At 48.6% G+C, this 16,812-nt stretch overlaps 1 protein-coding gene across 1 annotated transcript in view; it reads left to right on the top strand.

Annotated features, from left to right (window-relative positions):
* Positions 1-695: 695 nt before the first annotated feature.
* SLC37A1 (solute carrier family 37 member 1) overlaps positions 696-16,812 on the top strand; it is a gene marked incomplete at its 5' end in the record, with an annotated part of 60,472 nt that continues 44,355 nt past the window's right edge. The window contains 2 exons of the mRNA XM_079704376.1: positions 696-751; positions 9,075-9,156. Of these exons, the coding sequence (XP_079560502.1) occupies positions 696-751; positions 9,075-9,156 (138 nt within the window). The remainder of the gene's footprint in view (positions 752-9,074; positions 9,157-16,812) is intronic.

Here is a 16,812-nt window from a genome sequence, read left to right on the forward strand (position 1 = left end):
TGTTATTATGGTGTATCACGTTGATTGATTTGCATATATTGAAGAATCCTTGCATTCCTGGAATAAACCCCACTTGATCGTGGTGTATTATCCTTTTAATGTGCTGTTGGATTTTGTTTGCTAGTATTTTTTGAGAATTTTTGCATCTATGTTCATCAGTGATATTGGCCTGTAGTTTTCTTTCTTTGTGACATCTTTGTCTGGTTTTGGTATCAGGGTGATGGTGGCCTCCTAGAATGAGTTTGGGAGTGTTCCTCCCTCTGCTGTGTTTTGGAAGAGTTTGAGAAGGATAGGTGTTAGCGCTTCTCTAATCAGTGGTTCTTTCTTACACATCACGTGAAGTTCATTTCAGTGACCTTTGAACAAGCTGCCCCCCACCCCACCCCAGGACGGATGCTCTACCCCTACCTGGTGGCTCTCGTGGTGGGAGCACCCTGTTGCAAGGAAGTCCAGCTCTGCTGTGGGCTGGGTGACCACACCATGTGCGGTTACTTCTGCCAGGGCCTCCGACGGTGCCATTGTCAGACCACTTGACCTTTCCACCCCTCCTTCTCCTTGTAGAGAGCCGAGCCTCTGCTGGAAGGAAGAGGGGAGGCGAGACCCCACAGGACACCCCTGCATGCTTCCCAGGATTAAGAACCTATTTATGAAGCATCTTATTTCGTGACCGAAGCTCCACGGTCAGTGAGACATAAATGGCCCGACTTCCCCCCGGCATTCGCTTCATCGTCTCGTTCTCCAGGGATCAGTGGTAAGTCCTTGGGCGCGGTGCCTCCGAGCAGCCAGTGCCCCCTGCCCCCAGTTTCATGATAAAACGCACGTGGATGACCGGCCTCCCCATAACTGTTGAATGGTTTATTGGTGGTGGAAGCGGTGACCCGGAACACGGCCGAGTTGTCCATCTTTGGTTCTGGCAGTGACAGACAGACCGAAAACCTTCGAGGTTTTCCGTGGTTTCTGGTCCACTGAAGATAATCCTGGTCCCCACCCACAGAAAAATGACCACTGACTACTGGCAGGATAGTAAAATGGCTGTAGGTGAAATAAGTATATTAACTCTGAGCTTAGTGAATGGCCTCGCTGGGTCAGGACTTTCAGAGAGAAAATGAAATCTGAACAAGTTAAACACAGATCACTTTGTGTTCTGAGAGCACCTGGTGTGCTCTGAGAATCTTTCTCAGAGGAGGTTCGTGAATCCCACACTCCTTGGAGCAGGCAGATGGTGAGGGCGGAGTGCAGAGCTGGGCTGTCTAGTCTCTAACCCACACTCTCAGTGGGTTTTCTCCCCTGCTGATCTCTGTTGGGAAGGAAGAATTGTTCCTCTACCCTCTTAGGTTGGATGATTGGGGGCATGTGAATTAAACTGACAAAAAACAGATTCACAAGAGAAAAGACAGATTTAACCACATATGTGTGGGAGTTCACAGAAAAACGTGACTCAAGGGGGCCTTAGAGTTTGGGGATTGTATACCATCTTAATAGGGGAAGAGGAGCAAGGGAAGGGCACTTTTGGGAAAACAGGTAACTTTTTGGAAAGGTAAATGTGCCCTTAGGAGACTAGTTGAGAGCTAGGATACCATTGTGACAATGTCTGTTTAGGTGTGATGTGGGCACATCCCGTTTCTGGTATTAAGACTCAGTCTCTCCTGGCTGCTCCCAGGGGAGGATTTATGACAGCTGGGTTCTTTCTCAGAGGTTCTGCTTTTAGGCAGATAAGAGATTTCAGGACTCACGTGCCTTCTGCTCAAAATAACGTTGACGCTGCAGCAGCGTGTTCTGAATCCCTTCAGCTCCGTCTCACCAGCGCACTCTTGGCCTCCGCACCTTGTGCAGCTTCTCAGGCCCAGGCTGGTGGGTGGAGCGCCCACAGTGTCTCAGGTGTGACTTCAGACATCTGGCTCTTTCCACAGCAGTTCGCTTGTCCACTCATCTCCCGTCTACTGCTAATCTAGCCACAAGTGGTTCCCTTTTATTTAGTGGGTGTTCATCTTTCCCTTGTTCTGAAACTTCATTTTGATACAATTTCAAACTCACAGCAGAAAATACGAATGTTACCAGGAGCTCCTGTAGAACTCTTATAATCACAAATTCTATTTTTTTTTAAGGTTGAGACCTACAGAGATAGAACAGTGCTTCTCACACTTTAGTGTGCATGGGAATCAACTGAAACTTGTTAAAATGCAGATTCTGACTCAGTAGATCTGGGTGGTGCCTGAGAGTCTGCATTTCCCAGGTGATGCGGTGCTTTGTGTCCATAGACCACACTGTGAGTTGCAAGGAGATAGCATATTTGTCTTCATTTCTATTCCATCTCTACCTCAAACTTGCTCTTCGACCTTGAAAGGTTACTTAACCTTTCTAGATCTCAGCTTCCTTAGCTGTAAAAGAAGAGAATTAGCTTTTCTTCTAACATTCCTGCGAAGGACATTTTTTATGTTTTTCTACCCAGCATGCGTTGCCTCTTCCTAACAGCACTTTGATTTCCTTTGGAGAATTGACTTCCCTCCTTTGTGTGCAGGTGTGATAGGTAGGTGAGTCTCAGGATTTTCCATCCCGTTATGGCAGCCCCGTGACCTTCCTCCATAGCCCAGGTCCAGCAGGAGGCAGGAGAGGACCTAAGGTGGGCTACGGGCCTCTCTCTTCTGGGACTTTCTGTCTTGAGTTGAGTGAACCTAGGGCAGAGGAAATGGTGACTCACCTCTGGTCCAGCCGTGGGGGGCCAGGTTCAACTGGCAGACAGATTCTTAACATTTGTCCTCATCTGCTTCTCCCCCTACCTTCTCTCATCTGTGTGTGTGTGTGTGTGTGTGTGTAGATGTATGTATATACACACACACATTTTTTTCCTGAACCATTTGAAAGCAAGTTAAAGACATTATGCCCTTTTATTTTTAAATACTTCAGTATGTACTTCCTGTGAACAAGACATTTTCATATAACTGCACACAAAGATCAAACTAAACACGTTTAACACAGATATAATGCTATTATCTAATCCACAGTCCATACTCAAAATTATATCAAATGTCCAATCATGTCTTTTATAGATTTTTTTTTCCCCGGGCCAGGATCTAGTCTGGGGCCACACTTTACATTTAGTTGTCCTGTGGGTTTAGTCTCCTTTAATTTGGAACCGTCTCTTGGCCTTCCTTTGTCTTTCATGAGCTTGCCATTTCTGAAGGCTACAAGCCATTTATTTTATAGACTGTCCCTTGTTTTGTGTGTGTCTGGCATTTCTTCATGGTTAGATTCAGATTATGCGTCTTTGTCAAGAATAACACAGAAGAGAGACAGCTTCTCGCTGATGGTAAAGGACTTACGAGTATTGGTGGCGGGGGGAGGAGAGACAGAATGAATCATGTGGTGTTGGGTTGGAATTAAAGATGTCGAGAAGAACTGGAGAGGAAGTGGGGGGAGAAATATGTGTGTGTGTGATGTGTGTGTATGTAGTGTGTGTGTGTGTGTGTGTGTGATGTGTGTGTATGGGTCGTGTGTGCGTGTATGTAAAATGCCCTCTCTCTGCCCGCTGAGGGGCCCTGGGAACAGTAACACCCCGGCAGCAGTGAGCACACCCGGTGCTGGATCTCAGTTTCTCTGTAACGTTTTCCACTGAAGGAGCCAGTCAGGCATCCTTGGAGGCTGGGTCAGCACTGGGCAGGGAAAGTGAGATGAGCCTGGAATATCTTGTGCCAAAAAATAAGGAAGTGCTTAAAAACGAAGGGGCGCTCCCTGGCCCAATCTGGGATGAGATTTTAAATAAACGATACCAGTAATGGATTATAGCCCATTGAATAAAACAAGAGTCCAGTGAGTCCATTCTGCTCTAACTAAATAATGCATAAATGGGAGGAAGGAAAGCTCTTTCCCGCAGTAGAATGCCAGCCACTAAGTAGAGCAGGAGTGTCCAAGCTGGAGCATCACCATCTGAGACCATCAGGGATGCTTGGTTTAGGCAAGGATCATCAGTGGACACACACGACGGGGGGAAGGTTGGAGGAACAGGATATCTATGTAACCTCAAAGTACATAGCCACAAACTCCTTATTGACTACTAGAGGGAAAAACTGTAGCTTCTCTGAGGGGCGACCAGACAGAAAGCCCCTGAACCAAGCGGTCAGTGATAACGTTACTACATCGTGGCCCTCCTTTAGGGCGCTCTGGAGAGACTCATAGCACAGAATGCCTCATTTCCTTGTTCCTAAATTAGGGTGTCTTCTTACTAATTTCTGTGCCAAATGAGACTGTTCAGTAACTCTCGTCTAAAGAATTTTTTACTTCTTATTTGCATGTGACCGAGATAAATAACACTCAAATAAGGAAACGATGTTCTCCCTTGAGTCTCTGAATTGTCTGGGAATGCTTCTCAACCACTGCGCCACCAGGGAAGCCTCTGAGATAGGCTTTTTTTGCTAGAAACTTGGGGTTAACCCAAACACTATTCTTGTAGTATTGGTGGATACAGAGAATGCTATCTATTGTTACAGAAAGTAAGTGGAAAACTGATGAAGTAAGGGTTTAAATAATTCATTTTTAATTGTATTTGCTTAATATTCATAAGCCTAAATGTAACACAAAGCAGAAATTAAAGTATCGGATTATATTCATTTCCTGGGGCTGCTATAACAAGTCCACAAACTGGGTGGCTTAAAAGAACAGAAATTGGGCTTCCCTGGTGGTGCAGTGGTTGAGAGTCCGCCTGCCAATGCAGGGGACACGGGTTCGTGCCCTGGTCCGGGAAGATCCCACATGCCGCGGAGCGGCTGGGCCCGCGAGCCATGGCCGCTGAGCCTGCGTGTCCGGAGCCTGTGCTCCGCAACGGGAGAGGCCACAACAGTGAGAGGCCCGCGTACCACACACACACAAAAAAAAGAACAGAAATTACTTTTCTCATGGTTCTGGAAGGCAGACGTCCGAGATCAAGGTGTCGGTAGGGCCGCACCCCCACGGAAGGCTCAAGGGAAGCACGCTTCCTTTCTCTCCCCGTTTCTGGCGGCTGCTGGCCGTCCTAGTGCTCCTTGTCCTGCCCTACCTGCATCACCACGTGGCCTTCCTCCCTGTCTGTCTCTGTGTCTCCTCATGGCCTTTTATAAGGACACGGAGCTGGATTTAGGATCTTAGTGGATTTTAGGTCATACGTGAGTTAAGTATGACCTCAGCGTAACTAATTACATCTGCAAGACCCGATTTCCAAATGAGGCCACATTCTAAGATTTATGGTGGACATCAGTTTTGGGGGGGACAGTATTCAACCCACTGCAAGATGGATAAAAGGAAACAAATATTATCCAAAGTCCTTGCTTCACAGGTGATAAAGGAAGAAGGTGGACAAGGATAGAATTACAAGATGGCAAAGGGCTTCTGGAGGGCTGTTTAGTCCTCATAACCCAGGGTGATCCTGCAGAAGTAAAAAGTCTGCTCGCTCTCCAGGACGAGGGTATTGCCATGGCCACTGGGAAGGCACCGGCCCCACCGTGGTTTAAAAGTGACCATTGGGGCTGTGTTTAGGCCTTCCAGAAGTGGAAAACCCCTCTCCTCAAATCCTACGTAATAAGATGAGGAAAGAGAGAGGAAGGATTTGAAAACAGAGGGAATAGAGTTGGCCTGATACTGGCGAAATGAAAGATCGGGTTCCTCTTTAGGAGACAGACATACATTCTGTGTCTAGGAAACTCCCGGTTTGCAGGGTAGGTTGACCCTTTGCCCTGATTCTGCAGAGCAGGTTCCCTCCGAGAACCCTGCTAACCGGCAGGCTGGTACTCTTCCCAAAGGGGCTGATTCATCAAGGTGGTGTTTCACCTCCACCCAAAACTGAACTGAAAACGTCTGGAGGCAAGTTCTCCACTCTGTAGCCCTCGGTGTTCTCGGGGCTTCCATGGCTGTGCTCCAGCGTGTGGCATCTCCCAGCACGGGGCGGTCATGGGAACTACTTCCACCCCTGCAGGCTCTGGGCAGGGGAGCATCATATGCAAGACCGCCCGCTAGACAAGAAGACAAGGGCCCGGGAATGGCTGCTGGGTTCCAATAACCTGGACAGCTTGACAGCCTAGTAATGAATGCAGGTGTGTTAGGGCCCCAGGGGTCTTCAGACCTGATCGAGGTTATGGACGAGCTCGTTATTTCGGGGTTTATTTATTCTATTTAATAAATATATTAAATGCATTTAATAAAACTAGAATATTTATATATACATATAATATATATATATATAAGTGGAATGTTCTGGGTAGAGAGTGGAGACCATGAACCTGAGGCCCACTTTCGTTTTTAATTTATTTATTTAATTTATTTTATTTCTGGCTACGTTGGGTCTTTGTTGCTGTGCATGGGCTTTCTCTTGTTGCAGCGAGCGGGAGCTACTCTTCGTTGTGGTGCACGGGCTTCTCATTGCGGTGGCTTCTCTTGTTGCAGAGCATGGGCTCTAGGCATGCGGGTTTCAGTAGTGGTGGCTCGCGGGCTCAGTAGTTGTGGCTCGCGGGCTCTAGAGCGCAGGCTCAACGGCCATGGCTCATGGGCTCAGTTGCTCCGCGACATGTGGGATCTTCCCAGACCAAGGCTCGAACCCGTGTTGCTGCATTGGCAGGCGGATTCTTAACCACTGCACCACCAGGGAAGTCCCCCAAGGCCCATTTAAGTAGACCTGCTCTTTCCAAATCCTTGTGAGCCGGGTGATGATGAAATTCAGAGTCTCCTGGCCAATGGCACACCTGTAAGCTGGTTGTATGTAGCATCCTTGAGGGCTCCAAATCCTTCTCTCAGACTCTGATTTGGGAGGGACTGGAGGTAACTCAGACAGAGAATATTTTCTTACTCCTTGTGGAGATGGGAAAAGGGAGCTCTGTACCCAGATGGGGGCCGATCGGGGTCCCCCACAGTCCACACTAGCCCTAGCAAGTGGGCATCAAGCAACCAGTGAGTCTAGCTGTGGGCTGGAAATTCGGGTGTTGAAAGTTCCAGTGGCCTAGAACCTTCATAAGCTGGAGCAGGGGAGCAGGGGCTGGGGTGCGGAGAGCTTCCAGCAAGGCTTGAGAGACCTCCACCCCCTACCAAAACGGGTGACCTTCAGAAACACAAGGACAGAGGCCTAGACTCTTGTCACAGGTCCGCCGTACTTGCATAGTCTGTGTTCTTTGCGATAGACGACACACTCACTTGGTTCTAGTTTCACTCTTTTCCTACCTGCTCATTGGCAGGGGCTCGAAGAGCAAAGAATCCTAGGAAAACCATCAGTAAATGTTTCCTTGATGACGTCGGTGTGGTGTGCCCTCGCTAAGCGCAGGTGTTCCAGAGGTTGAAGGTTTGAGTCCCACGGTACTACCAAGCCTTTTTTCCCACCTGAACTATGACCTTTTGTTAAAAAGTTGGCAATATTTATTTGACTCCTGCCTTTTCTGGTGGCCAAGGAGCCAGACACCCTCAGGAGTCTTCCGGTTAGTCCAGAAAGCTACCCTTGAGAAGTAAATCACAACACTGGAAATGTGGGTGGGAGACAGGAGGAAGGTCCCCTCCTCATCGAGGGCCTTGAATGAGCCGCGTCCCCGGGGGCCGTGACCCCCCTGCAGCCCCTCTCTGTTCTGTGGCCCCTGCCTCCGCCTTGGGTCATTACGGGTTTAAGCCCGCACGCAGCTGGAAGGTCACTGGCCTTTCCAGACCAGAACAGGACAGGTTCTTCACGGTTAGGGGCGGGGCCTCAGGACGCAGAGGGCCCGCCTTCCTGCTGGGTACTGCTTGTCATCATCTCTTGCCAAGGACTTTTTCCTCCTGACCCGTTGTCTTCCCCGAAGGGCCGCTTTTCTATAGGGTGGTTCAAACATTTAGAACCACATTTAGACCTGAATGAACTTTCATCTTCTTGCTAAAGTATCTTCTTGTCTGTAGTCTCCATACACCTCAGCACTTCCTCTCGAACTGCTTTTCTCATAAACCAAGAGCAGCAGCAGGGCTTTGGGCCAATAGTTTTTATGCCATTGGCCTCATTCATAGCTTGTCAGCGTCACTGAGTTGTTCTCACTGAGGCCGGTGAAATAGTTATATTTCTGCCTTGCTTGTGTCCTTCCAAAAAGTAAAAAATAAATATGATCTTAAATGCCCAGGGTAGCAGGCTTATAAGTCACTTGCAGTTGATTTTATTACAAACTAAATCATCATTCCTTTTTGTCTGCTTTGTAAACCTATGTGTACATCTGTGTCCCAGGTTTCTCTTTGATTAGTTTTTCTCACGATGGTTTAAATAGTTTCAATTAACAAAGTAAAAGTGGCACATTTTTAAAAGATTATAATGGTGTTATAAACAGGATTGATCTTTGATGTAGCACTGAGTAAAAAACATACAGCATAAGGAAATTTAAGAATACTGTTGTAATGGATTCTTAATGCACCTTTTTTTTTATTGAAGTATGTTTGATTTACAACGTTGTGTTTAATTTCTGCTGTACAGCAAAGTGATACATGTATATGTTCGTTATACATATATATGTTCGTTTTCATATTCTTTTCCATCATGGATTATCACAGGATGTTGACTATAGTTCCCTGTGCTCTACAGTAGGACCTTGTTGTCTATCCATTCTCTATGTAGTAGTTTTTGCATCTACTAACCCCAAACTCCCAGTCCATCCCTCCCCTCAGCTTCCCTCCCCCTTGGCAACCACAAGTCTGTTCTCTATGTCTGTGAGTCTGTTTCTGATTTGCAGATAGCTTCATTTGTATCATATTTTAGATTCCACATATAAGTGATATCATATGATATTTGTCTTTCTGACTCACTTCACTTAGTATGATAATCTCTAGGCCCATCCATGTTGCTGCAAATGGCATTATTACATTCTGTCTTATGGCTGAGTAATATTCCATTGCATATATGTACCACATCTTGTTTATCCATTCATCTGTCGATGGACGTTTAGGCTGTTTCCATGTCTTGGCTATTGTAACTAGTGCTGCTATGAACAAACATAAGGTGCATGTATCTTTCCGAATTATGGTTTTGTCTGGGTGTATGCCCAGGAGTGGGATTGCTGGATCATATGGCATCTTATATTATTTTATGTCACCCCTGCCACTGTTTTGTGTTTCAGGTACAGAGCCTTCATTTTTATTTTGACATTTTTGCTGTATGCAAGTTTTCACTTATCTCGAAAGCCTATCAGCATAGTTAAGGTAAGAAATCATTAAAAGCACTCGATGTCATTTCCTGCCTGTAATCTCTGTAAGGAACTAGTAAGCCGGTTGGGGGAAAGGGAGTTTGGGCGAGAGCAGTGAGATAAATGGAGAAAATGGATTGTTGAGAAGCAAGGTATTTTGCTGCTTTGGTTTTTAGTTTCTCTTTTCTGAAGTTAATAGCTTTAAAATGGTTTTAGGATTTATAATTTCAGAGGTAGTATACTTTCGGTTATATTCGTTGACTGTTCCAGAATTCTAAAGCTTAATTAAATATCTATTCTGTCTTGTGTGAACTTTCCCTCCAAATATATCCAGTCTAAAAATGTTCCCCAAATCGCTTCTACGGTCATTAGGCTTTGATCCTAAGTCTGGCTGTGGTGGTGTTTCTCCATTATTCTTAGAACACTGAGTTTCTGTGTGAGTCATGGGTGGGCAGGAAGGTATTAAGCAGGCATTTAACTCGACTTGGGGAAAAGAAGATTAAAGGAGACAATCCTACGTAGTAGCCAGTTGTACCCTGGGAAAAAGCAGAGTAGTTTTCTCACCCTCACTGGCATACCATCATTTTGCCTGCAGACTGTCAACTGGCTTGAATGGCTGCTGAGCCTTTATTATAGAAGGGACGAGGACATCGTCCAGGGCCAAAGGTAGTTCATTTACAGCCCCACTGCCCCTCCCTCACTTTCTCCTCATTGGCCGGCACGCAGGTCCAGGACTGTAATTCCATTGACCTTTGTAGCCCTGCTTCCTGTGCTCCCCGGGTCGGGGGGAGGAGGGGCCGACTGCTGCACAGCTGTCCTCTCGGGCTCCCAGCCGGTGGCAGAGGCAGTGCCGAGGCTGTTGCTTCTCTGGACGGTTCTGTGTTCCCCGGTCTCTAGCAACTCCCAGTGGGCTGGGCGTGAAACATCGTCTGTCTACTCCAAGGATCCTAAAATTCCTCCTTGACCCCTAGTAAGGAGGAATTTCCCCGGCCCTTCAAGTCGCTTGTAAACTTCTCCCTTTTTTGATGTACAAAGTTTGAATAACTATGGCAATCTTTGCAGACCTTTTACAATGCAGTTTTCAAAAAAGAGAAAAGGATGGGACAGGAGAGGGTGGGCCCTCATCCACTTGACCAGTGTCTCTAATATCAAGACCAAGGACCAACCCGCCCCTGTCGACTTAAATACTACTAATTCCTGTCTTCCTGGTTAGGGAAATACACCTATGGCTCAAGAAAAAGGCAAGTCATGAAAAGGGAAGAGACCGTTGAAGGGACCTTAGAAAGCGCCTAGAACTGAAGGAGCCGGCGGGGTCGGGAGCCTTCCTGAGGCTCCGATGGATCCTGGAAGGCCGGGCGTGGATCCTGGGGCCAGTCCTGGCCTGCTGGGGGCGTCGCGGTGCAGCAGCAACCGGACAGGCGCAGGGCCTGTGTTGGGACCGAGGCAGCATGCTGAGGGGGGCTGGCCACTGGAGGGTCTCCTTCTGGTGGTCACCAGGGTCCCCATTTAGCCAGGAAGGGAGGCGGCATCGTTCCAGGCCACTCTCCCGGCTTCCCCGTCGAGGGCTTGGGGCTTAGTGATGAGGGGTCCGGCTCTTAGTTCAGTTTTCATCAGTCACGGCGACTGCCACTGGCCGAGTCCCGCGCCTGACAAGGTGCACGCCTCCCTCATTTAATATCATTGTCACGGCAGTCCTGTGAGTGTCCTTTTGAGGAAACAGACTCAGGAGCCTAATTCCTCTGTGCAGGCCAGGGCCACCGCAGGTGAATTCCACGGGGTCGGGCTGACTCCAGGGTCCCTGCCCTTACCCTCCCTGCCACAGGGTCTCCAGGGCACGTGTAAGAAGCTGGGTACAGTCGCAGCATCACACCCAGATTTTCTTCAACGCGCAGATTGTCTGACTTAGCACCTTAGACGTGTCTGGATGTGGATTGGCCTAACTCAGAACCCCGGGGCTTGTTTGCCTTCTGAGATAGATAAGATGTCACACTACATATGATAACTTTCTTTGCAATGCCTTACAAGGCTTTCACGTGCTTTATTTAGCTCATCTTATTTATAAAACTAGAAGTAGTGATGGTGCTGTTGACCCAAGGAACAGTCTGAATTATCTATAACCTATATTTATTAGCACATTATGAGCAAAACAAAATTAAAATATATTTGCGTACCTGGAATTGATCACCAGGGGTGACGAATCATAAAATGATTCATATTCTTTAGTGTCACTTACAGTGATGTGACATGTCGTGGTGGCATGAGGCTACTCTGTTTAGATTTAGTTTAACCACTGATGAAACCTTTCATTTTTCTCTGATTTTAGTATATAACAAAAAGGAAAAATAAGTGATAGTGATGAAAACAGGGCTGGGAGGAGGTGGGGTTACAACCCCGCTCTCTTCTGAGAGCTGCTCCAGCGCTAGCCCTGCCTCTTAACTGGAGGCCGATGGACAGGTGGGGTCTGCACGCTGCCCGAGGGACACTCTGGGGTGGGGGGGGTCTTCCCTGGCCCCCCACCCCCGGGGTGGGCCAGAACAAAAGCCTGGAAGCAGAGGGTTCTTGGGAAGAGCCTGAGCTGCAGGGGATCCAAGGTCCCCGAGGGGAGCCGTCCCATTGACCTGTCTGAGTGTGAATGTCCAGCCCTCTCTGCACACACGGGACCCAGGAAAAGAAAGCCGTGAAATCCTCAGTGGCGGACAGAAAACAAAGCCTGAAAGGCTGGAAGTGCGTACCTTGGCTTTGGGTGGGAAACTTGCTCTCTGGAAAGTTCTACTGTTCCCAGTATTAGTATTTAAATAGGACACAACTCCAAGGAAAATCTCAGAAATGTCTTTTTTAACTGAATACAGTAATCTTAGAGTTTATGTGAAAAGAATGACCAAGAATTAATTACCAAGGAAAGTGTGGAAAAGGGAACATTTTTTAAGCCACTATAATCAAATTATTATGGTATTGCATGAGGATAGACAAAGAGGTCAGTAGAAAAGTATAGAAAATACTGTGGAAACATACAGTAGAATGGCTGACAGAGGTGATGGGAAAAGTATAGTTCATCTAATACATGGTGTTGACACAACTGCAGATCATCTGGAATAAAGTTGAATCCCTATCTTATAAAGAATAGATGGATGGATTAGAGATTTAAATGTAAAAAATAAAAAGTAAAAATCCAAGAACAAGATGATGTCCATCTTAGGGGTATGAAGTTGGGAAATCCAAAGGAATGATGGACAGATGGGGTGAAGACGCAGTTCACAGACAAGGGATATACCACTTTATACCCACAAAGTGACAAAACACCTAAAAGAGTAATAGCCCCTGTTGCTGGCAGTGATGGCGGGAGAAGACTTTCAGGTATGGGTGATAGAGATGTGAAGTGTTACGGCCTTTTGGAAGGCATCTGGGTAACACCTGTTGAAATTAAAGATGCTTGTCCTTCAGTCCTGCTTCTGGGAATCTTGTCCATAAAAATGAAAGCGCCAGCACTTAGGAGTATTTGCATAAGCATCTTTTTTGTAGCATTGTCTGCAATTTTTTTAAAGGAAAAAGAAAAACCTGGCTATTATGTGAACTTAATCAGCAGCTGAAAGTTTGAATAAATTATGGCACATCCATATTCTGATATGTGCAACTACTTAAAAGAATTAATTAGAGCCAAACCAGTTGACTCAGAAGGATTCCCAGCAGGTATTTTTGAGTAAGAAGAGTCAAGGTGGACATAAGTCCATGTAGAATGATCCCATTTAAAAAAAAGAGACAGTGACCCAAAAGCTTCCCTATGTATTTCTGTGTACACCTTTGTGAGTGGGTGTACCTTTGCATATGCAGGTGTGTGTCTGGTCCATTTTCATGTGGCTCCTGTGAACTTACCACCTCCAGGTGCTATTGTAAATGGGGCCCAGGTTGTCTGTTCTTCCTGTTTTGAGCACTGTCTCATCCACTCTTGCTGCTGTAACAAAATACCATAGACTGGGTGGCTGTGGACAGCAGACGTTTGTTGCTCACAGTTCTGAAGGCTGGACATCCCAGATCAGGGTGGGTGCCAGCATGGTCAGTTTCTGGTGAGGGCCCTCTTCCAGCTTGCAGACGGCCGCTTCCTTGTAGCTTCACTTGGGGGAAGGTTGAGGAGCTCTCTGGAGTCCGTTTAAAAGAGCAGTAATCCCATTCATGAGGGCTCCACCCTCATGACCTACCTACCTCCTAATACCATCACCTCAGGGGTTAGGTTTCAACACATGAATTTGATGGGAACACCAGCATTCAGAGCATAGCAGGCACCAGAACTTTCATTTCTCTTCTAGGACTTCTTTTGCATAATGCTTTGGAGAGTTCTTTCAACAGAGCTTTATAAAAGGAGTCTAAAGGACTAGTTAAAATAAATGGACCCACACAACCTAATGAACCCTAGAAAATTTGCTAAACATACACGCTCTGTATAGATTATGTACACACTCACATGGACACACGCGTGCACATATGTGCGCACACAGGAAACCCTGTGTGTCGTTCAGAGGTGAAGTGAAGCTGACACAACCCCTCTCCTCCTGATGGGGCCCGAATCCCCGGCTCTCCGTCTCCTGCCCCTCTTCCTGTCACCTCTCAGCATCTTCTGGACCCCTTCCCCGTTCCCACCGGGCTGTCTCCTCCGTTACAGGCAACAGGCAACGAGCAGCTCGCTGTAGCCTTGGCCAGGGAACCGAAGAGCCCATGTTTTTGGAATGAATGAGTGGATAAAGAGTTTCTCAGGGTGAAGCTGCTCAAGTTCAGAGTTTAGCGTGTAGAGTCTTCATTAATGTACATTTATATGAGAACATTGGTGCCTAAGTGACTGCATGGGCCGGTGTGTGTGGAGCTTACGGGGAGCATGTCTGCTGCAGCTCCAGCTGCCCAGTGCTGGGAGTGGAGGGCGCTAGAGAGGGGATCTGTAGATGGGAGGTAAGTGCACACCCCCGTGTCCCTGCCCCTCCCCCCACACGGCGCTCCGTGACATCATGGCCGTTTTCTGCATCCTCCCATCATGGCCACACCTGTCTTCTCTCACTGCCCCCCGCCGCCCACCTTCCGGTGACTCTGGCGTCTTGCGGTTTATTGTGTTGTTGCCGTTCCTTTGTGTATTACACAGACATTTTTTTTTTTTTTTTTTTTTTTTTTTTTTTTTTTTTTTTTTTTTTTTTTGCGGTACGCGGGCCTCTCACTGTTGTGGCCTCTCCCGTTGCGGAGCGCAGGCTCCGGATGCGCAGGCTCAGCGGCCATGGCTCACGGGCCCAGCCGCTCCGCGGCATGTGGGATCTTCCCGGACCGGGGCACGAACCTGCGTCTCCTGCATCGGCAGGCGGACTCTCAACCACTGCGCCACCAGGGAGGCCCTACACAGACATTTGTAAACACTTATGAGCCCCAGGAACCTGGAATGTTCCATTCTGCTCTTCCTCCCTTGGCGTTTCACAACCGTATTTCTCAGCTGCCCCATTATCTTTTGATTAATCGGCTTTTAATCACTGCCTGGTGTATTTTGATTAATTTTATGTGTTATCTGTGGAAAGGCACATGTGTAAGAAATGTGCAAAGGAGACTGCTTTTATGAAAGCAAAGGACTAGCTCCCCACCCCCGAAATGATTTTAGAACATGGTAAGAATCAGTTCACCTGGTGAGTTTTCTTTCTGACAAACTTAAGTTTATCTTAGTTTCATTAATCCTTAATTTTCCTGCAAACACCAGGTTTGGGGAATAAAAGTCATTGAAAAGTTAAAATATGGCAGTCTTATTAAAAGCTAAGATGTGGTCATTTAAATATCCTCAGAACTCTTTATGCTCAAGTAATGTTAAGTCTTTTATTGCTTTTGCTTCCGCTTTTCAGTGGGGTGGGCTGGAGATTGCATTTCTCATATGAAGGAGGAGGGCTGGGGGAAGAAGGGAGCTGAATGAGATCAGGGCCAGCTGGAGGCCCTGGGGTGCCCCTGTGTGGGTGGACCCCAAACAGCTGCCAGTCGCTGAGCCTTTCTGAGGGCAAGGGACCCGGACAGGAGCTCTCTGCACACACCTCCACGTGCTCATCTTTACAGCAGCGCCGGACGGGCCACGCTGTGCTGGCCTCTTAAGGGGCCGTGGGGAGTCCCCGTGAGTCGGCCGAGGTTGGAAACCGGCACAGCAGCACCAGGATCCCGGCTCAGAGCCCGTGTCCCTGACCGGCACCTCTCATCCCGGGACAAACCAAAACAGAAAACCTCTTCTGCTTGTTTATGAAACAAGAAGGGATGCTTTGTAATCCTTTATATCCCCCGTGGATGGTGAAGGAGGGTGTGGGCCTGCCAGTGGGAGCCGCGTCCCTAACGGTCCTCTTCCCGGGCTTCCGTGTAAGGTGTGTGTTAGGAACCCCACGCCAGCCCCGCTCGAGGGTCCCCCTCAGCCCATGGGGGTCCTTGCGTCCTGCCTGTGGCTCCCTTATTGAAAGGTGAATAGACAGCGTCAGTGGTGCCTCCGGGCCCGGCTGGCTTCCAAGAGAAGCAGCAGAGAAAGGTGGGCGGACACACCTGACTTCTGAAGGCAAAGAGGAGAAGGAAATAATCACCTCAGGCGGGTGGGGAAGTGCTGGAAATCCAGCTTTATGCAGAAAGGCAGGGCTCCCCCGTGTCCCCGTCCCAAATTCACAGCCACGTCCACAGTTTCTCAGGCGGGCAGGGAAGGGACTCCGAGGATCCCAGGATGACAGTGCCCGGCCTCCACCACTGGGGAGTGTGAGCTGGGCTGAGGAAAGCTATTTGCAAAGTGTTACTTTGAGTTTGGAAAGCGGAACCTTGGCTAGTTTTAGCAGAACCTTGTGTTTAAATTACAGCAGAGCAGCCCAGCGATGATGACAAAGCCACGTGACCACAGAGTGGCTGGGTCCCGTGTGCCAAGGCCAGGTCTCGGGGACGTGTGTCCATGTAAAATCAGGTGTCCCGCCGTGGCTGACCACAGCCCTAGCAAGGCGGCCTTTTAAAGGACATCAGCCTCTTTAGTGACCCCCTCCTGAAGAGGCGGGGTACCCACAAAGCGAAGGTGGTGGACAGGCCTCCTGGCTGCCCCCCACCTGGTGGACTGGGGTGCAGCTCCCTGCCCGCTGCCCTGTGTCTTGACCCCGGGGTGGATGCTCCTCCGGGGCCAGCCTTCCTCACAGCCCCCCAGGCCCTCTCTCAGGTCGCGGCTCACTAAAGGACACCCCTTCAGGACCTCTGCTCCCGCTGAGGGCCACCTCCTTGACCTTGAGGACGCCCCCTGTCTGCCCTCGCTCACACCTGATGGATGGGTTCGTCTGAGCCCCGTGTAGCGGAAACCCCAGAAAGCGCCCAGCAGGGGAGAAGTGGGAGCCGGGGGCCACCTGGGAGGGGACACGTGTGACCCCCAGGTGGCACCGCAGGCGCATGGAGTCCTGTCTGCTGCCCCTTGTGTTGTTTTTTTTTGTTGGTTTTTTTGTGTGTGTGGTACGCGGGCCTCTCACTGCTGTGGCCTCTCCCGTTGCGGAGCACAGGCTCCGGACGCGCAGGCTCAGCGGCCATGGCTCACGGGCCCAGCCGCTCCGCGGCATGTGGGATCTTCCCGGACCGGGGCACGAACCCGCGTCCCCTGCATCGGCAGGCGGACTCTCAACCACTGCACCACCAGGGAAGCCCCCCTTGTATTTTAAGGAACAAG

Source organism: Hyperoodon ampullatus (assembly GCF_949752795.1).
Source record: "Hyperoodon ampullatus genome assembly, chromosome: 5".
Taxonomy (NCBI): domain Eukaryota; kingdom Metazoa; phylum Chordata; class Mammalia; order Artiodactyla; family Ziphiidae; genus Hyperoodon; species Hyperoodon ampullatus.